This window comes from Colletes latitarsis, chromosome 5, assembly GCF_051014445.1.
Source record: "Colletes latitarsis isolate SP2378_abdomen chromosome 5, iyColLati1, whole genome shotgun sequence".
Classification (NCBI taxonomy): Eukaryota; Metazoa; Arthropoda; class Insecta; order Hymenoptera; family Colletidae; genus Colletes; species Colletes latitarsis.
In genome coordinates this window covers 21986829-22009815 of record NC_135138.1, presented here as the reverse complement: position 1 = coordinate 22009815, position 22987 = coordinate 21986829, and the positions used below count along the sequence as shown (strand labels likewise).

The 22987-nt window shown below is 42.7% G+C and overlaps 1 protein-coding gene across 1 annotated transcript in view; it reads left to right on the top strand.

Annotated features, from left to right (window-relative positions):
- LOC143342017 (uncharacterized) overlaps window positions 1-22402 on the top strand; it is a 75665-nt gene extending 53263 nt beyond the window's left edge. Inside the window, exon 2 of the mRNA XM_076765499.1 lies at window positions 22363-22402. Within this exon, the coding sequence (XP_076621614.1) occupies window positions 22363-22402 (40 nt within the window). The remainder of the gene's footprint in view (window positions 1-22362) is intronic.
- Window positions 22403-22987: the final 585 nt, after the last annotated feature.

Below are 22987 nucleotides of genomic sequence, written 5' to 3'. Positions count from 1 at the left end.
GTTAGGTTGGATTAGGTCTGGGATGTGCTCGCATCTGGCTCATACGTTCGCCTCTTTCGCATATCTGTTGGCCAGATCCTGGATTTTATCTGGTTTGAATCACGTAGTAATGTGGCACCACACCGAAACAGTCAATTAAACCAGGCTTCGATCAATATTTTAGAGGATTACACCGGTTAGGTCTGGGTTAGGTCTGGGATATGCTCGCATCTGGCTCATACGTTCGCCTCTTTCGCATACTAGTTGGCCAGATCCTCAATTTTTTCTTGTTTGAATCGCGTAGTAATGTGTTACCACACAGAAACAATCCATTGCACCTGATTCCGATCACTATTCTAGAGGATAACACCGGTTAAGTCTGGGTTAGGTTTGGGATATGCTCGCAACTGGCTCATGATTTCGCCATTTTCGCATAGTTGTTGGTCAGATCCTGGTATTTTTCTTGTTTGAATTTCGTAGTAATGTGTTACCACACTGAAACAGTCAACTAAACCAGGTTTTGATCAAGATTTTAGAGGGTTACACTGATTAGAGCCGGGTTAAGTCTGGGTTATGACTGCATCTGGATCATGATTTTGCATTTTACGCATACTTCTTGGACAGATCAACGATTTTATCTGGTTTGAATCGTGTTGTAATGAGGTACCACACTGATACGGTCAATTAAACCAGGTTTCGATCAATACTTTAGAGGATACGATTGGTTAGGTCTGGGGTATGCCCGCATCTGGCTCATGATTTGGCCTTTTCGGATACTTGTTCGCCAGGTCCTGGGTTTTTTCTGGTTTGAATTTCGTAATAATGTAGTACCACACTGAAACAGTCAATTAAAGCTGGTTTCGATCAATATTTTAGAGGACAACACGGTTTAGGTCTGGGTTAGGTCTGGGATATGCGCACATCTAGCTTATACATTCGCCTTTTTCGCATACATATTGAGCAGATCCTCGGTTTTTTCTGGTTTGAATCACGCAGTAATGTGGTACCACACTGAAACGGTCAATTAAACCAGGTTTCGATCAATATTTTAGAGGATTACAGCGCTTAGGTCTGGGTTAAGTCTGGGATATGCTCGCATCTGGCTCATGATTTTGCCATTATCGCATAGTCGTTGGTCAGATCATGTGTTTCTTTCTAGCTTGAATTTTGTAGTAATGTAGTACCACACTGAAACAGTCAATTAAACCAGGTTTCGATCAGTACTTTAGAGGATTACACCGATTAGGTCTGGGTTAAGTCTGGGTTATGACTGCATCTGCTTCATGATTTTGCATTTTACGCATTCTTCTTGGACAGATCAACGATTATATCTGGTTTGAATCGCGTTGTAATGTTGTACCACACTGAAACAGTCAATTAAGCCTGGTTTCGATCAACATTTTAAAGGATTACACCAGTTAGGTCTGGGTAAGGTGTGGGATATGCCCGCATCTGGCTTACACGTTCGCCTTTTCCGCATACATGACGACCGGATCCTGGATTTTCTCTGGTTTGAATCACGTTGTAATGTGATACCACACTGAAACAGTCAAATGAACCTGGTTTTGATCAATATATAAAGGATTTCACCGGTTAGGTCTGGGTTAGGTCTGGGTTAGGTCTGGGTTGTGACCGCATCTGGCTCATGAATTTGCTTTTTACGCATATCTGTTGGCCAGATCCTGGATTTTATCTGGTTTGAATCACGTAGTAATGTGGCACCACACAGAAACAGTCATTTAAACCAGGCTTCGATCAATATTTTGGAGGATTACACCGGTTAGGTTGGGTTAGGTCTGGGATGTGCTCGCATCTGGCTCATACGTTCGCCTCTTTCGCATACTAGTTGGCCAGATCCTTAATTTTTTCGGGTTTGAATCACGTAGTAATGTGATACCACACTGAAACAGACAATTAAACCGTGTTTCGACCAATATTTTAGTGGATTACACCGGTTAGGTTGGGTTAGGTCTGGGATGTGCTCGCATCTGGCTCATACGTTCGCCTCTTTCGCATACTAGTTGGCCAGATCCTTAATTTTTTCTGGTTTGAATCACGTAGTAATGTGATACCACACTGAGACAGTCAATTAAACCAGTTTTCGACCAATATTTTAGTGGATTACACCGGTTAGGTTGGGTTAGGTCTGGGATGTGCTCGCATCTGACTCATACGTTCGCCTCTTTCGCATACTAGTTGGCCAGATCCTTAATTTTTTCGGGTTTGAATCACGTAGTAATGTGATACCACACTGAAACAGACAATTAAACCGTGTTTCGATCAATATTTTAGAGGATTACACCGGTTAGGGCTGGGTTAGGTCTGGGATATGCTCGCATCTGGCTCATGATTTTGCCATTATCGCATAGTTGTTGGTCAGATCCTGGTATATTTCTTGCTTGAATCTTGTGGTAATGTGGTACCACACTGAAGCAGTCAATCAAACCTGGTTTCGATCAAGATTTTAGAGGATAAATCCGGTTAGATCAGGTTTATGTGTTGGTTATGCACGCATCTGGCTCAAGATTTTGACTCTTTCGCGTACTTCTTGGCCAGATCAAGGATTTTTTCTGGTTTGAATCACGTAGTAATGTGGTACCACACAGAAACAATCCATTAAACCTGATTCCGAACACTATTTTAGAGGATAACACCGGTTAAGACTGGGTTAGGTCTGGGATATGCTCGCAACTGACCCATGATTTTGCCATTTTCGCATAGTTGTTGGTCAGATCCTGGTATTTTTCCTGTTTGAATTTCCTAGTAATGTGGTCCCTCACTGAAACAGTCAATCAAACTTGGTTTCGATCAATATTTTAGAGGATAAATCAGGTTAGATCAGGGTTATGTCTTGGTTATGCTCGCATGTGGCTCATGATTTTGACATATTCGCATACTTGTTGGCAGATCCTGGGCTTTTTCCTAGTTTGAATTTCGTAGTAATGTTGTACCACACTGAAACAGTCAATTAACCCTGGTTTCGATCAACATTTTAAACGATTACACCAGTTAGGTCTGGGTAAGGTGTGGTATATGCCCGCATCTGGCCCACACGTTCGCCTTTTCCGCATACATGACGGCCGGATCCTGGGTTTTTTCTGGTTTGAATCACGTTGTAATGTGATACCATACGGAAAAAGGTCAAATGAACCTGGTTTCGATCAATATTTAAAGGATTACACCGGTTAGGTCTGTGTTACGTCTGGGTTGTGACCGCATCTGGCTCACGAATTTGCCTTTTACGCGTATCTGTTGGCCAGATCCTGGATGTTTCTGGTTAGAATCACGAAGTAATGTGGTACCACACTGAAACGGTCAATTAAACCAGGTTTCGATCAATATTTTAGAGGATTACAGCGCTTAGGTCTGGGTTAAGTCTGGGATATGCTCGCATCTGGCTCATGATTTTGCCATTATCGCATAGTCGTTGGTCAGATCATGTGTTTCTATCTAGTTTGAATTTTGTAGTAATGTTGTACCACACTGAAACAGTCAATTAAACCAGGTTTCGATCAGTACTTTAGAGGATTACACCGATTAGGTCTGGGTTAAGTCTGGGTTATGACTGCATCTGGTTCATGATTTTGCAGTTTACGCATTCTTCTTGGACAGATCAACGATTATATCTTGTTTGAATCGCGTTGTAATGTTGTACCACACTGAAACGATCAATTAAGCCTGGTTTCGATCAACATTTTAAAGGATTACACCAGTTAGGTCTGGGTAAGGTGTGAGATATGCCCGCATCTGGCTTACACGTTCGCCTTTTCCGCATACATGACGACCGGATCCTGGATTTTCTCTGGTTTGAATCACGTTGTAATGTGATACCACACTGAAACAGTCAAATGAACCTGGTTTTGATCAATATATAAAGGATTTCACCGGTTAGGTCTGGGTTAGGTCTGGGTTAGGTCTGGGTTGTGACCGCATCTGGCTCATGAATTTGCTTTTTACGCATATCTGTTGGCCAGATCCTGGATTTTATCTGGTTTGAATCACGTAGTAATGTGGCACCACACAGAAACAGTCATTTAAACCAGGCTTCGATCAATATTTTGGAGGATTACACCGGTTAGGTTGGGTTAGGTCTGGAATGTGCTCGCATCTGGCTCATACGTTCGCCTCTTTCGCATACTAGTTGGCCAGATCCTTAATTTTTTCGGGTTTGAATCACGTAGTAATGTGATACCACACTGAAACAGACAATTAAACCGTGTTTCGACCAATATTTTAGTGGATTACACCGGTTAGGTTGGGTTAGGTCTGGGATGTGCTCGCATCTGGCTCATACGTTCGCCTCTTTCGCATACTAGTTGGCCAGATCCTTAATTTTTTCTGGTTTGAATCACGTAGTAATGTGATACCACACTGAGACAGTCAATTAAACCAGTTTTCGACCAATATTTTAGTGGATTACACCGGTTAGGTTGGGTTAGGTCTGGGATGTGCTCGCATCTGGCTCATACGTTCGCCTCTTTCGCATACTAGTTGGCCAGATCCTTAATTTTTTCGGGTTTGAATCACGTAGTAATGTGATACCACACTGAAACAGACAATTAAACCGTGTTTCGATCAATATTTTAGAGGATTACACCGGTTAGGGCTGGGTTAGGTCTGGGATATGCTCGCATCTGGCTCATGATTTTGCCATTATCGCATAGTTGTTGGTCAGATCCTGGTATATTTCTTGCTTGAATCTTGTGGTAATGTGGTACCACACTGAAGCAGTCAATCAAACCTGGTTTCGATCAAGATTTTAGAGGATAAATCCGGTTAGATCAGGTTTATGTGTTGGTTATGCACGCATCTGGCTCAAGATTTTGACTCTTTCGCGTACTTCTTGGCCAGATCAAGGATTTTTTCTGGTTTGAATCACGTAGTAATGTGGTACCACACAGAAACAATCCATTAAACCTGATTCCGAACACTATTTTAGAGGATAACACCGGTTAAGACTGGGTTAGGTCTGGGATATGCTCGCAACTGACCCATGATTTTGCCATTTTCGCATAGTTGTTGGTCAGATCCTGGTATTTTTCCTGTTTGAATTTCCTAGTAATGTGGTCCCTCACTGAAACAGTCAATCAAACTTGGTTTCGATCAATATTTTAGAGGATAAATCCGGTTAGATCAGGGTTATGTCTTGGTTATGCTCGCATGTGGCTCATGATTTTGACATATTCGCATACTTGTTGGCAGATCCTGGGCTTTTTCCTAGTTTGAATTTCGTAGTAATGTTGTACCACACTGAAACAGTCAATTAACCCTGGTTTCGATCAACATTTTAAACGATTACACCAGTTAGGTCTGGGTAAGGTGTGGTATATGCCCGCATCTGGCCCACACGTTCGCCTTTTCCGCATACATGACGGCCGGATCCTGGGTTTCTTCTGGTTTGAATCACGTTGTAATGTGATACCATACGGAAAAAGGTCAAATGAACCTGGTTTCGATCAATATTTAAAGGATTACACCGGTTAGGTCTGTGTTACGTCTGGGTTGTGACCGCATCTGGCTCACGAATTTGCCTTTTACGCGTATCTGTTGGCCAGATCCTGGATGTTTCTGGTTAGAATCACGAAGTAATGTGGTACCACACTGAAACGGTCAATTAAACCAGGTTTCGATCAATATTTTAGAGGATTACAGCGCTTAGGTCTGGGTTAAGTCTGGGATATGCTCGCATCTGGCTCATGATTTTGCCATTATCGCATAGTCGTTGGTCAGATCATGTGTTTCTTTCTAGTTTGAATTTTGTAGTAATGTTGTACCACACTGAAACAGTCAATTAAACCAGGTTTCGATCAGTACTTTAGAGGATTACACCGATTAGGTCTGGGTTAAGTCTGGGTTATGACTGCATCTGGTTCATGATTTTGCAGTTTACGCATTCTTCTTGGACAGATCAACGATTATATCTGGTTTGAATCGCGTTGTAATGTTGTACCACACTGAAACGGTCAATTAAGCCTGGTTTCGATCAACATTTTAAAGGATTACACCAGTTAGGTCTGGGTAAGGTGTGAGATATGCCCGCATCTGGCTTACACGTTCGCCTTTTCCGCATACATGACGACCGGATCCTGGATTTTCTCTGGTTTGAATCACGTTGTAATGTGATACCACACTGAAACAGTCAAATGAACCTGGTTTTGATCAATATATAAAGGATTTCACCGGTTAGGTCTGGGTTAGGTCTGGGTTGTGACCGCATCTGGCTCATGAATTTGCTTTTTACGCATATCTGTTGGCCAGATCCTCAATTTTTTCCTGTTTGAATCGCGTAGTAATGTGTTACCACACAGAAACAATCCATTGCACCTGATGCCGATCACTATTCTAGAGGATAACACCGGTTAAGTCTGGGTTAGGTTTGGGATATGCTCACAACTGGCTCATGATTTTGCCATTTTCGCATAGTTGTTGGTCAGATCCTGGTACTTTTCTTGTTTGAATTTCGTAGTAATGTGTTACCACACTGAAACAGTCAACTAAACCAGGTTTTGATCAAGATTTTAGAGGGTTACACTGATTAGATCCGGGTTAAGTCTGGGTTATGACTGCATCTGGATCATGATTTTGCATTTTACGCATACTTCTTGGACAGATCAACGATTTTATCTGGTTTGAATCGTGTTGTAATGAGGTACCACACTGATACGGTCAATTAAACCAGGTTTCGATCAATACTTTAGAGGATACGATTGGTTAGGTCTGGGGTATGCCCGCATCTGGCTCATGATTTGGCCTTTTCGGATACTTGTTCGCCAGGTCCCGGGTTTTTTCTGGTTTGAATTTCGTAATAATGTAGTACCACACTGAAACAGTCAATTAAAGCTGGTTTCGATCAATATTTTAGAGGACAACACGGTTTAGGTCTGGGTTAGGTCTGGGATATGCGCACATCTAGCTTATACATTCGCCTTTTTCGCATACATATTGAGCAGATCCTCGGTTTTTTCTGGTTTGAATCACGCAGTAATGTGGTACCACACTGAAACGGTCAATTAAACCAGGTTTCGATCAATATTTTAGAGGATTACAGCGCTTAGGTCTGGGTTAAGTCTGGGATATGCTCGCATCTGGCTCATGATTTTGCCATTATCGCATAGTCGTTGGTCAGATCATGTGTTTCTTTCTAGCTTGAATTTTGTAGTAATGTAGTACCACACTGAAACAGTCAATTAAACCAGGTTTCGATCAGTACTTTAGAGGATTACACCGATTAGGTCTGGGTTAAGTCTGGGTTATGACTGCATCTGCTTCATGATTTTGCATTTTACGCATTCTTCTTGGACAGATCAACGATTATATCTGGTTTGAATCGCGTTGTAATGTTGTACCACACTGAAACAGTCAATTAAGCCTGGTTTCGATCAACATTTTAAAGGATTACACCAGTTAGGTCTGGGTAAGGTGTGGGATATGCCCGCATCTGGCTTACACGTTCGCCTTTTCCGCATACATAACGACCGGATCCTGGATTTTCTCTGGTTTGAATCACGTTGTAATGTGATACCACACTGAAACAGTCAAATGAACCTGGTTTTGATCAATATATAAAGGATTTCACCGGTTAGGTCTGGGTTAGGTCTGGGTTAGGTCTGGGTTGTGACCGCATCTGGCTCATGAATTTGCTTTTTACGCATATCTGTTGGCCAGATCCTGGATTTTATCTGGTTTGAATCACGTAGTAATGTGGCACCACACAGAAACAGTCATTTAAACCAGGCTTCGATCAATATTTTGGAGGATTACACCGGTTAGGTTGGGTTAGGTCTGGGATGTGCTCGCATCTGGCTCATACGTTCGCCTCTTTCGCATACTAGTTGGCCAGATCCTTAATTTTTTCGGGTTTGAATCACGTAGTAATGTGATACCACACTGAAACAGACAATTAAACCGTGTTTCGACCAATATTTTAGTGGATTACACCGGTTAGGTTGGGTTAGGTCTGGGATGTGCTCGCATCTGGCTCATACGTTCGCCTCTTTCGCATACTAGTTGGCCAGATCCTTAATTTTTTCTGGTTTGAATCACGTAGTAATGTGATACCACACTGAGACAGTCAATTAAACCAGTTTTCGACCAATATTTTAGTGGATTACACCGGTTAGGTTGGGTTAGGTCTGGGATGTGCTCGCATCTGGCTCATACGGTCGCCTCTTTCGCATACTAGTTGGCCAGATCCTTAATTTTTTCGGGTTTGAATCACGTAGTAATGTGATACCACACTGAAACAGACAATTAAACCGTGTTTCGATCAATATTTTAGAGGATTACACCGGTTAGGGCTGGGTTAGGTCTGGGATATGCTCGCATCTGGCTCATGATTTTGCCATTATCGCATAGTTGTTGGTCAGATCCTGGTATATTTCTTGCTTGAATCTTGTGGTAATGTGGTACCACACTGAAGCAGTCAATCAAACCTGGTTTCGATCAAGATTTTAGAGGATAAATCCGGTTAGATCAGGTTTATGTGTTGGTTATGCACGCATCTGGCTCAAGATTTTGACTCTTTCGCGTACTTCTTGGCCAGATCAAGGATTTTTTCTGGTTTGAATCACGTAGTAATGTGGTACCACACAGAAACAATCCATTAAACCTGATTCCGAACACTATTTTAGAGGATAACACCGGTTAAGACTGGGTTAGGTCTGGGATATGCTCGCAACTGACCCATGATTTTGCCATTTTCGCATAGTTGTTGGTCAGATCCTGGTATTTTTCCTGTTTGAATTTCCTAGTAATGTGGTCCCTCACTGAAACAGTCAATCAAACTTGGTTTCGATCAATATTTTAGAGGATAAATCCGGTTAGATCAGGGTTATGTCTTGGTTATGCTCGCATGTGGCTCATGATTTTGACATATTCGCATACTTGTTGGCAGATCCTGGGCTTTTTCCTAGTTTGAATTTCGTAGTAATGTTGTACCACACTGAAACAGTCAATTAACCCTGGTTTCGATCAACATTTTAAACGATTACACCAGTTAGGTCTGGGTAAGGTGTGGTATATGCCCGCATCTGGCCCACACGTTCGCCTTTTCCGCATACATGACGGCCGGATCCTGGGTTTTTTCTGGTTTGAATCACGTTGTAATGTGATACCATACGGAAAAAGGTCAAATGAACCTGGTTTCGATCAATATTTAAAGGATTACACCGGTTAGGTCTGTGTTACGTCTGGGTTGTGACCGCATCTGGCTCACGAATTTGCCTTTTACGCGTATCTGTTGGCCAGATCCTGGATGTTTCTGGTTAGAATCACGAAGTAATGTGGTACCACACTGAAACGGTCAATTAAACCAGGTTTCGATCAATATTTTAGAGGATTACAGCGCTTAGGTCTGGGTTAAGTCTGGGATATGCTCGCATCTGGCTCATGATTTTGCCATTATCGCATAGTCGTTGGTCAGATCATGTGTTTCTATCTAGTTTGAATTTTGTAGTAATGTTGTACCACACTGAAACAGTCAATTAAACCAGGTTTCGATCAGTACTTTAGAGGATTACACCGATTAGGTCTGGGTTAAGTCTGGGTTATGACTGCATCTGGTTCATGATTTTGCAGTTTACGCATTCTTCTTGGACAGATCAACGATTATATCTTGTTTGAATCGCGTTGTAATGTTGTACCACACTGAAACGATCAATTAAGCCTGGTTTCGATCAACATTTTAAAGGATTACACCAGTTAGGTCTGGGTAAGGTGTGAGATATGCCCGCATCTGGCTTACACGTTCGCCTTTTCCGCATACATGACGACCGGATCCTGGATTTTCTCTGGTTTGAATCACGTTGTAATGTGATACCACACTGAAACAGTCAAATGAACCTGGTTTTGATCAATATATAAAGGATTTCACCGGTTAGGTCTGGGTTAGGTCTGGGTTGTGACCGCATCTGGCTCATGAATTTGCTTTTTACGCATATCTGTTGGCCAGATCCTGGATTTTATCTGGTTTGAATCACGTAGTAATGTGGCACCACACAGAAACAGTCAATTAAACCAGGCATCGATCAATATTTTGGAGGATTACACCGGTTAGGTTGGATTAGGTCTGGGATGTGCTCGCATCTGGCTCATACGTTCGCCTCTTTCGCATATCTGTTGGCCAGATCCTGGATTTTATCTGGTTTGAATCACGTAGTAATGTGGCACCACACCGAAACAGTCAATTAAACCAGGCTTCGATCAATATTTTAGAGGATTACACCGGTTAGGTCTGGGTTAGGTCTGGGATATGCTCGCATCTGGCTCATACGTTCGCCTCTTTCGCATACTAGTTGGCCAGATCCTCAATTTTTTCTGGTTTGAATCACGTAGTAATGTGATACCACACTGAAACAGTCAAATGAACCTGGTTTTGATCAATATATAAAGGATTTCACCGGTTAGGTCTGGGTTAGGTCTGGGTTGTGACCGCATCTGGCTCATGAATTTGCTTTTTACGCATATCTGTTGGCCAGATCCTGGATTTTATCTGGTTTGAATCACGTAGTAATGTGGCACCACACAGAAACAGTCAATTAAACCAGGCTTCGATCAATATTTTGGAGGATTACACCGGTTAGGTTGGATTAGGTCTGAGATGTGCTCGCATCTGGCTCATACGTTCGCCTCTTTCGCATATCTGTTGGCCAGATCCTGGATTTTATATGGTTTGAATCACGTAGTAATGTGGCACCACACCGAAACAGTCAATTAAACCAGGCTTCGATCAATATTTTAGAGGATTACACCGGTTAGGTCTGGGTTAGGTCTGGGATATGCTCGCATCTGGCTCATACGTTCGCCTCTTTCGCATACTAGTTGGCCAGATCCTCAATTTTTTCTTGTTTGAATCGGGTAGTAATGTGTTACCACACAGAAACAATCCATTGCACCTGATTCCGATCACTATTCTAGAGGATAACACCGGTTAAGTCTGGGTTAGGTTTGGGATATGCTCGCAACTGGCTCATGATTTTGCCATTTTCGCATAGTTGTTGGTCAGATCCTGGTATTTTTCTTGTTTGAATTTCGTAGTAATGTGTTACCACACTGAAACAGTCAACTAAACCAGGTTTTGATCAAGATTTTAGAGGGTTACACTGATTAGATCCGGGTTAAGTCTGGGTTATGACTGCATCTGGATCATGATTTTGCATTTTACGCATACTTCTTGGACAGATCAACGATTTTATCTGGTTTGAATCGTGTTGTAATGAGGTACCACACTGATACGGTCAATTAAACCAGGTTTCGATCAATACTTTAGAGGATACGATTGGTTAGGTCTGGGGTATGCCCGCATCTGGCTCATGATTTGGCCTTTTCGGATACTTGTTCGCCAGGTCCTGGGTTTTTTCTGGTTTGAATTTCGTAATAATGTAGTACCACACTGAAACAGTCAATTAAAGCTGGTTTCGATCAATATTTTAGAGGACAACACGGTTTAGGTCTGGGTTAGGTCTGGGATATGCGCACATCTAGCTTATACATTCGCCTTTTTCGCATACATATTGAGCAGATCCTCGGTTTTTTCTGGTTTGAATCACGCAGTAATGTGGTACCACACTGAAACGGTCAATTAAACCAGGTTTCGATCAATATTTTAGAGGATTACAGCGCTTAGGTCTGGGTTAAGTCTGGGATATGCTCGCATCTGGCTCATGATTTTGCAATTATCGCATAGTCGTTGGTCAGATCATGTGTTTCTTTCTAGCTTGAATTTTGTAGTAATGTAGTACCACACTGAAACAGTCAATTAAACCAGGTTTCGATCAGTACTTTAGAGGATTACACCGATTAGGTCTGGGTTAAGTCTGGGTTATGACTGCATCTGCTTCATGATTTTGCATTTTACGCATTCTTCTTGGACAGATCAACGATTATATCTGGTTTGAATCGCGTTGTAATGTTGTACCACACTGAAACAGTCAATTAAGCCTGGTTTCGATCAACATTTTAAAGGATTACACCAGTTAGGTCTGGGTAAGGTGTGGGATATGCCCGCATCTGGCTTACACGTTCGCCTTTTCCGCATACATGACGACCGGATCCTGGATTTTCTCTGGTTTGAATCACGTTGTAATGTGATACCACACTGAAACAGTCAAATGAACCTGGTTTTGATCAATATATAAAGGATTTCACCGGTTAGGTCTGGGTTAGGTCTGGGTTGTGACCGCATCTGGCTCATGAATTTGCTTTTTACGCATATCTGTTGGCCAGATCCTGGATTTTATCTGGTTTGAATCACGTAGTAATGTGGCACCACACAGAAACAGTCATTTAAACCAGGCTTCGATCAATATTTTGGAGGATTACACCGGTTAGGTTGGGTTAGGTCTGGGATGTGCTCGCATCTGGCTCATACGTTCGCCTCTTTCGCATACTAGTTGGCCAGATCCTTAATTTTTTCGGGTTTGAATCACGTAGTAATGTGATACCACACTGAGACAGTCAATTAAACCAGTTTTCGACCAATATTTTAGTGGATTACACCGGTTAGGTTGGGTTAGGTCTGGGATGTGCTCGCATCTGGCTCATACGTTCGCCTCTTTCGCATACTAGTTGGCCAGATCCTTAATTTTTTCGGGTTTGAATCACGTAGTAATGTGATACCACACTGAAACAGACAATTAAACCGTGTTTCGATCAATATTTTAGAGGATTACACCGGTTAGGGCTGGGTTAGGTCTGGGATATGCTCGCATCTGGCTCATGATTTTGCCAATATCGCATAGTTGTTGGTCAGATCCTGGTATATTTCTTGCTTGAATCTTGTGGTAATGTGGTACCACACTGAAGCAGTCAATCAAACCTGGTTTCGATCAAGATTTTAGAGGATAAATCCGGTTAGATCAGGTTTATGTGTTGGTTATGCACGCATCTGGCTCAAGATTTTGACTCTTTCGCGTACTTCTTGGCCAGATCAAGGATTTTTTCTGGTTTGAATCACGTAGTAATGTGGTACCACACAGAAACAATCCATTAAACCTGATTCCGAACACTATTTTAGAGGATAACACCGGTTAAGACTGGGTTAGGTCTGGGATATGCTCGCAACTGACCCATGATTTTGCCATTTTCGCATAGTTGTTGGTCAGATCCTGGTATTTTTCCTGTTTGAATTTCCTAGTAATGTGGTCCCTCACTGAAACAGTCAATCAAACTTGGTTTCGATCAATATTTTAGAGGATAAATCCGGTTAGATCAGGGTTATGTCTTGGTTATGCTCGCATGTGGCTCATGATTTTGACATATTCGCATACTTGTTGGCAGATCCTGGGCTTTTTCCTAGTTTGAATTTCGTAGTAATGTTGTACCACACTGAAACAGTCAATTAACCCTGGTTTCGATCAACATTTTAAACGATTACACCAGTTAGGTCTGGGTAAGGTGTGGTATATGCCCGCATCTGGCCCACACGTTCGCCTTTTCCGCATACATGACGGCCGGATCCTGGGTTTTTTCTGGTTTGAATCACGTTGTAATGTGATACCATACGGAAAAAGGTCAAATGAACCTGGTTTCGATCAATATTTAAAGGATTACACCGGTTAGGTCTGTGTTACGTCTGGGTTGTGACCGCATCTGGCTCACGTATTTGCCTTTTACGCGTATCTGTTGGCCAGATCCTGGATGTTTCTGGTTAGAATCACGAAGTAATGTGGTACCACACTGAAACGGTCAATTAAACCAGGTTTCGATCAATATTTTAGAGGATTACAGCGCTTAGGTCTGGGTTAAGTCTGGGATATGCTCGCATCTGGCTCATGATTTTGCCATTATCGCATAGTCGTTGGTCAGATCATGTGTTTCTATCTAGTTTGAATTTTGTAGTAATGTTGTACCACACTGAAACAGTCAATTAAACCAGGTTTCGATCAGTACTTTAGAGGATTACACCGATTAGGTCTGGGTTAAGTCTGGGTTATGACTGCATCTGGTTCATGATTTTGCAGTTTACGCATTCTTCTTGGACAGATCAACGATTATATCTTGTTTGAATCGCGTTGTAATGTTGTACCACACTGAAACGATCAATTAAGCCTGGTTTCGATCAACATTTTAAAGGATTACACCAGTTAGGTCTGGGTAAGGTGTGAGATATGCCCGCATCTGGCTTACACGTTCGCCTTTTCCGCATACATGACGACCGGATCCTGGATTTTCTCTGGTTTGAATCACGTTGTAATGTGATACCACACTGAAACAGTCAAATGAACCTGGTTTTGATCAATATATAAAGGATTTCACCGGTTAGGTCTGGGTTAGGTCTGGGTTGTGACCGCATCTGGCTCATGAATTTGCTTTTCACGCATATCTGTTGGCCAGATCCTGGATTTTATCTGGTTTGAATCACGTAGTAATGTGGCACCACACAGAAACAGTCAATTAAACCAGGCTTCGATCAATATTTTGGAGGATTACACCGGTTAGGTTGGATTAGGTCTGGGATGTGCTCGCATCTGGCTCATACGTTCGCCTCTTTCGCATACTAGTTGGCCAGATCCTTAATTTTTTCGGGTTTGAATCACGTAGTAATGTGATACCACACTGAAACAGACAATTAAACCGTGTTTCGATCAATATTTTAGAGGATTACACCGGTTAGGGCTGGGTTAGGTCTGGGATATGCTCGCATCTGGCTCATGATTTTGCCATTATCGCATAGTTGTTGGTCAGATCCTGGTATATTTCTTGCTTGAATCTTGTGGTAATGTGGTACCACACTGAAGCAGTCAATCAAACCTGGTTTCGATCAAGATTTTAGAGGATAAATCCGGTTAGATCAGGTTTATGTGTTGGTTATGCACGCATCTGGCTCAAGATTTTGACTCTTTCGCGTACTTCTTGGCCAGATCAAGGATTTTTTCTGGTTTGAATCACGTAGTAATGTGATACCACACTGAAACAGTCAATTAAGCCTGGTTTCGATCAACATTTTAAAGAATTACACCAGTTAGGTCTGGGTAAGGTGTGGGATATGCCCGCATCTGGCTCACACGTTCGCCTTTTCCGCATACATGACGACCGGATCCTGGATTTTTTCTGGTTTGAATCACGTTGTAATGTGATACCACACTGAAACAGTCAAATGAACCTGGTTTTGATCAATATATAAAGGATTTCACCGGTTAGGTCTGGGTTACGTCTGGGTTGTGACCGCATCTGGCACACGAATTTGCCTTTTACGCAAATCTGTTGGCCGGATCCTGGATGTTTCTGGTTAGAATCACGAAGTAATGTGGCACCACACTGAAACAGTCAATTAAACCAGGCTTCGATCAATATTTTGGAGGATTACACCGGTTAGGTTGGGTTAGGTCTGGGATATGCTCGCATCTGGCTCATACGTTCGCCTCTTTCGCATACTAGTTGGCCAGATCCTTAATTTTTTCGGGTTTGAATCACGTTGTAATGTGATACCACACTGAAACAGTCAACTAAACCAGGTTTCGACCAATATTTTAGTGGATTACACCGGTTAGGTTGGGTTAGGTCTGGGATATGCTCGCATCTGGCTCATGATTTTGCCATTATCGCATAGTTGTTGGTCAGATCATGGTATATTCCTTGCTTGAATCTTGTAGTAATGTGGTACCACACTGAAGCAGTCAATCAAACCTGGTTTCGATCAATATTTTAGAGGATAAATCCGGTTAGATCAGGGTTATGTCTTGGTTATGCTCGCATGTGGCTCATGATTTTGACATATTGGCATACTTGTTGGCAGATCCTGGGTTTTTTCCTAGTTTGAATTTCGTAGTAATGTTGTACCACACTGAAACAGTCAATTAACCCTGGTTTCGATCAACATTTTAAACGATTACACCAGTTAGGACTGGGTAAGGTGTGGTATATTCCCGCATCTGGCTCACACGTTCGCCTTTTCCGCATACATGACTGCCGGATCCTGGATTTTTTCTGGTTTGAATCACGTTGTAATGTGATACCATCCGGAAAAAGGTCAAATGAACCTGGTTTCGATCAATATTTAAAGGATTACACCGGTTAGGTCTGGGTTACGTCTGGGTTGTGACCGCATCTGGCTCACGAATTTGCCTTTTACGCATATCTGTTGGCCAGATCCTGGATTTTATCTGGTTTGAATCACGTAGTAATGTGGCACCACACTGAAACAGTCAACTAAACCAGGCTTCGATCAATATTTTAGAGGATTACACCGGTTAGGCCTGGATTATGTCCTGGTTATGCTCGCATCTGGCTCATGATTTTTTCCATTTTTGCCTACTTGTAGGCCAGATCCTGGATTTTTTCTGGTTTGAATCACGTTGTAATGTGGTACTACACTGAAACAGTCAATTAAGCCTAGTTTCGATCAAGATTTTAGAGGATAACACCGTTTGGGTCTGGGTTAGGTCTGGGATATGCGCGCATCTGTCTTATACTTCCGCCTTTTTAGCATACATGTTGGCCAGATCCTCGGTTTTTTCTGGTTTGAATCTCGTAGTAACGTGGTACCACATTGAAACTGTCAAATAAATGTGGTTTCGATCAATATTTTATAGGATTACACCGGTTAGGTCTGGGATAGGTCTGGGATGTGCTCGCATCTGGCTCATGATTTTGCCATTATCGCATAGTTGTTAGTCAGATCCTGGGTTTTTTCTGGTTTGAAGCACGTAGTAATATGGTACCACACTGAAACGGTCAATTAAGCCTGGTTCCTATCAATATTTTCGAGGATAACACCGGTTAGATCAGGGTTATGTCTTGGTTATGCACGCATCTGGCTCAAGATTTTGCTTTTTTCGCATGCTTGTTGGTCAGATCCTGGTTTTTTTCAGGTTTCAATCACGTAGTAATGTATACCACACTGAAACAGTCAATCAAACCTCGTTTCGATGAATATTTTAGAGGATAACACTGGTTGGGTCTGGATTATGTCCTGGTTATGCTCGCATCTTGCTCATGATTTTTTCCATTTTCGCATACTTGTAGGCCAGATCCTGGATATTTTCTGGTTTGAATCACGTAGTAATGCGGTACCACACTGAAACAGTCAACTCTACCTGGTTTCGATCAATATTTTAGAGGATTACACCGGCTATGTCTGGGTTAGCTGTGCGATATGCCCGCATCTAGCTCATACGTTCGCCTTTCCGCATACATGACGGCCGGATCCTGGATTTTTTCTGGTTTGAATCACGTTGTAATGTGATACCACAGTGAAACAGTCAAATGAACCTGGTTTTCATCAATATTTAAAGGATTACACCGGTTAGGTCTGGGTTACGTCTGGGTTGTGACCGCATCTGGCTCATGAATTTGCCTTTCACGCATATCTGTTGGCCAGATCCTGGATTTTATCTGGTTTGAATCACGTAGTAATGTGGCACCACACCGAAACAGTCTATTAAACCAGGCTTCGATCAATATTTTAGAGGATTACACCGGTTAGGACTGGGTTAGGTCTGGGATATGCTCGCATCTGGCTCATACGTTCGCCTTTTTCCCATACTAGTTGGCCAGATCCTTAATTTTTTCTGGTTTGAATCACGTTGTAATGTGATACCACACTGAAACAGTCAAATGAACCTGGTTTTCATCAATATTTAAAGGATTACACCGGTTAGGTCTGGGTTACGTCTGGGTTGTGACCGCATCTGGCTCATGAATTTGCCTTTCACGCATATCTGTTGGCCAGATCCTGGATTTTATCTGGTTTGAATCACGTAGTAATGTGGCACCACACCGAAACAGTCAATTAAACCAGGCTTCGATCAATATTTTAGAGGATTACACCGGTTAGGTCTGGGTTAGGTCTGGGATATGCTCGTATCTGGCTCATACGTTCGCCTTTTTCCCATACTAGTTGGCCAGATCCTTAATTTTTTCTGGTTTGAATCACGTTGTAATGTGATACCACACTGAAACAGTCAAATGAACCTGGTTTTCATCAATATTTAAAGGATTACACCGGTTATGTCTGGGTTAGGTCTGGGATATGCTCGCAACTGGCTCATGATTTTGTAATTTTCGCATAGTTGTTGGTCAGATCCTGGTATTTTTCTTGTTTGAATTTCGTAGTAATGTGGTACCACACTGGAACAGTCAATCAAACCTGGTTTCGATCAATATTTTAGAGGATAAATCCGGTTAGATCCGGGTTATGTCTTGGTTATGCTCGCATCTGGCTCATGATTTTTTCCATTTTTGCCTACTTGTAGGCCAGATCCTGGATTTTTTCTGGTTTGAATCACGTAGTAATGTGGCACCACACTGAAACAGTCAATTAAACCAGGCTTCGATCAATGTTTTGGAGGATTACACCCGTTAGGTCTGGGTTAGGTCTGGGATATGCTCGCATCTGGCTCATACGTTCGCCTCTTTCGCACACTAGTTGGCCAGATCCTTAATTTTTTCTGGTCTGAATCACGTAGTAATGTGATACCAAACTGAAACAGTCAATTAAACCAGGTTTCGATCCATATTTTAGAGGAGTACACCGGTTAGGTCTGGGTTAGGACTGGGATATGCTCGCATCTGGCTCATGATTTTGCCATTATCGCATAGTTGTTGGTTAGATCCTGGTTTTTTTCCAGTTTGAATTTAGTAGTAATGTTGTACCACACTGAAACAGTCAATTAAACCAGGTTTCGATGAATACTTTAGAGGATTACACCGATTAGGCCTGGGTTAAGTCTGGGTTATGACTGCATCTGGTTCATGATCTTGCATTTTACGCATACTTCTTGGACAGATCAAGGATTTTTACTGGTTTGAATCGCGTAGTAATGTGTTACCACACAGAAACAGTCAATTAAACCAGGTTTCGATCAAAATTTTAGAGGATTACACCGGCTAGGTCTGGGTTAGGTCTGGGATATGCCCGCATCTGGCTCATACGTTCGCCTTTTCCGCATACTTGTCAGCCAGATCCTGGGTTTTTTCTGGTTTGAATCACGTAGTAATGTGTACCACACTGAAACTGTCAATTAAATCTGGTTTCGATCAATATTTTAGAGGATTACACCGGTTATGTCTGGATTATGTCCTGGTTATGCTCGCATCTGGCTCATGATTTTTTCCATATTTGCCTACTTGTAGGCCAGATCCTGGATTTTTTCTGGTTTGAATCACGTAGTAGTGTGGTACCACACTGAAACAGTCAACTCTACCTGGTTTCGATCAATATTCTAGAGGATTACACCGGTTAGGTCTGGCTTAGCTGTGGGATATGCCCGCATCTGGCTCAGACGTTCGCCTTTTCCGCATACATGACGGCCGGATCCTGGATTCTTTCTTGTTTGAATCACGTTGTAATGTGATACCACACTGAAACAGTCAAATGAACCTGGTTTTGATCAATATTTAAAGGATTACACCGGTTAGGTCTGGGTTACGTCTGGGTTGTGACCGCATCTGGCTCATGAATTTGCTTTTTACGCATATCTGTTGGCCAGATCCTGGATTTTATCTGGTTTAAATCACGTAGTAAAGTGGCACCACACTGGAACAGTCAATTAAACCAGGCTTCGATCAATATTTTGGAGGATTACACCCGTTAGGTCTGGGTTAGGTCTGGGATATGCTCGCATCTGGCTCATACGTCCGCCTCTTTCGCATACTAGTTGGCCAGATCCTCAATTTTTTCTGGTTTGAATCACGTAGTAATGTGATACCACACTGAAACAGTCAATTAAACCAGGTTTCGATCAATATTTTAGAGGATTACACCGGTTAGGTCTGGGTTAGGTCTGGGATATGCTCGCATCTGGCTCATGATATTGCCACTATCGCATAGCTGTCGGTCTGATCCTGGTATTTTTCTGGTTTGAATCACGTTGTAATGTGGTACTACACTGAAACAGTCAATTAAGCCTAGTTTCGATCAAGATTTTGGTGGATAACGTAGGTCAGGTCTGGGTTAGGTCTGGGTTATGCCCGCATCTGGTATTTGATTTTCCCTTTTTCACATACATGACGGCCAGATCCTGGATTTTTTCTGGTTTGAATCACGTAGTAATGTGTACCACACTGAAACTGTCAATTAAATCTGGTTTCGATCAATATTTTAGAGGATTACACCGGTTATGTCTGGATTACGTCCTGGTTATGCTCGCATCTGGCTCATGATTTTTTCCATTTTTGCCTACTTGTAGGCCAGATCCTGGATTTTTTCTGGTTTGAATCAGGTAGTAGTGTGGTACCACACTGAAACAGTCAACTCTACCTGGTTTCGATCAATATTCTAGAGGATCACACCGGCTATGTCTGGGTTAGCTGTGGGATATGCCCATATCTAGCTCATACGTTCGCCTTTTCCGCATACACGACGGCTGGATCCTGGATTTTTTCTGGTTTGAATCACGTTGTAATGTGATACCACACTGAAACAGTCAAATGAACCTGGTTTTGATCAATATTTAAAGGATTACACCGGTTAGGTCTGGGTTACGTCTGGGTTGTGACCGCACCTGGCTCAAGAATTTGCCTTTCACGCATATCTGTTGGCCAGATCCTGGATTTTATCTGGTTTGAATCACGTAGTAATGTGGCACCACACTGAAACAGTCAATAAAACCAGGCTTCGATCTATATTTTAGAAGATTACACCGGCTAGGTCTGGAATATGCTCGCATCTGGCTCATACGTTCGCCTCTTTCGCATACTAGTTGGCCAGATCCTTAATTTTTTCTGGTCTGAATCACTTAGTATTGTGATACCACACTGAAACAGTCAATTAAACCAGGTTTCGATCAATATTTTAGAGGAGTACACCGGTTAGGTCTGGGTTAGGTCTGGGATATGCTCGCATCTGTCTCATGATTTTGCCATTATCACTTAGTTGTTGGTTAGATCCTGGTTTTTTTCTAGTTTGAATTTAGTAGTAATGTTGTACCACACTGAAACAGTCAATTAAACCAGGTTTCGATTAATACTTTAGAGGATTACACCGGTTAGGTCTGGGTTAGGTCTGGGATATGCTCGCATCTGGCTCATACGTTCGCCTTTTTCCCATACTAGTTGGCCAGATCCTTAATTTTTTCTGGTTTGAATCACGTTGTAATGTGATACCACACTGAAACAGTCAAATGAACCTGGTTTTGATCAATATTTAAAGGATTACACCGGTTAGGTCTGGGTTACGTCTGGGTTGTGACCGCATCTGGCTCAAGAATTTGCCTTTCACGCATATCTGTTGGCCAGATCCTGGATTTTATCTGGTTTGAATCACGTAGTAATGTGGCACCACACTGAAACAGTCAATAAAACCAGGCTTCGATCTATATTTTAGAAGATTACACCGGCTAGGTCTGGAATATGCTCGCATCTGGCTCATACGTTCGCCTCTTTCGCATACTAGTTGGCCAGATCCTTAATTTTTTCTGGTCTGAATCACTTAGTATTGTGATACCACACTGAAACAGTCAATTAAACCAGGTTTCGATCAATATTTTAGAGGAGTACACCGGTTAGGTCTGGGTTAGGTCTGGGATATGCTCGCATCTGGCTCATGATTTTGCCATTATCACATAGTTGTTGGTTAGATCCTGGTTTTTTTCTAGTTTGAATTTAGTAGTAATGTTGTACCACACTGAAACAGTCAATTAAACCAGGTTTCGATTAATACTTTAGAGGATTACACCGGTTAGGTCTGGGTTAGGTCTGGGATATGCTCGCATCTGGCTCATACGTTCGGCTTTTTCCCATACCAGTTGGCCAGATCCTTAATTTTTTCTGGTTTGAATCACGTTGTAATGTGATACCACACTGAAACAGTCAAATGAACCTGGTTTTCATCAATATTTAAAGGATTACACCGGTTAGGTCTGGGTTACGTCTTGGTTGTGACCGCATCTGGCTCATGAATTTGCCTTTCACGCATATCTGTTGGCCAGATCCTGGATTTTATCTGGTTTGAATCACGTAGTAATGTGGTACCACACTGAAACAGTCATGTAAACCAGGTTTCGATCAATATTTTAGAGGATTACACCGGTTAGGTCTGGGATATGCTCGCATCTGGCTCATGATTTTGCCATTATCGCATAGTTGTTGGTCAGATCCTGGTATTTTTCTTGTTTGAATTTCGTAGTAATGTGGTACCACACTGAAACAGTCAATTAAACCAGGTTTCGATCAAGATTTTAGAGGATTACACCGGTTAGGTCTGGGTTAGGTCCTGGTTATACCCCCCCCCCCCCCCCACGTGGCTGCTACCTTGGCGTGGTGGGGGGGGGGGGGGCTTGTGTGCCCTGATGATCTCTGGAGCTATGCCGGCTGGGGTCACTGACCCTTGGGAGGTTCTACCATGCCGGTCAGGTTTGGGGTGAAGGGTCAGACAAAAGTAGCCGACACTAGACACATACACACCTCGACGGACATATACATGCACATATACGCACGTTCATACAGACATATACAGCCAGTCGCGCAAGTACACTTCACTTCATAGTTACCTGAGACACATACACTATACTTACCTACACCGATGCACACAGACATACACACCCACTGGACTTGGCCGACCCAGTGGGCTAGGTGGCCAAGCCAAACAAACATGGATATGGACAACAAAAGGGATAAAGTTACCGGACCAGGGGTCCTCGGAACCCCAGGTCCCGGCCCGAGTGTTGGTGCGCAGACAGGCCGCACCGGGTCGTTATCCGAATACTGCCTAGCGTCTCTGGCGGATGCCGGGCCAGGACGCGGACTTAAGCTACCGGAGGATTGTAGGACAGGAAAGGGAAACGACAGGCGACTGACACTGGACATAGAAAGGAAGAATGACAGGAACGAGGACGAAGAACGCAAGGACACCAGCGACTCTGTGGAAGAGGTGGAGATTTTCGCTACCCCACAAAGCAGGGTACCCAAAAAAGAGGGAACAATGGACCCCTTCGTTGTCCGCAGCAGGGTGGTAAGGTCTCCAGTACGTAAGGGCTCCGGATCTGGTCACACTGCGCAGAAACCAAGGGACACCAAGTCGGCTAGGGGTCTGGTATACGAAACGGAAACCGAGGGGGAATCGGAGGCGGAA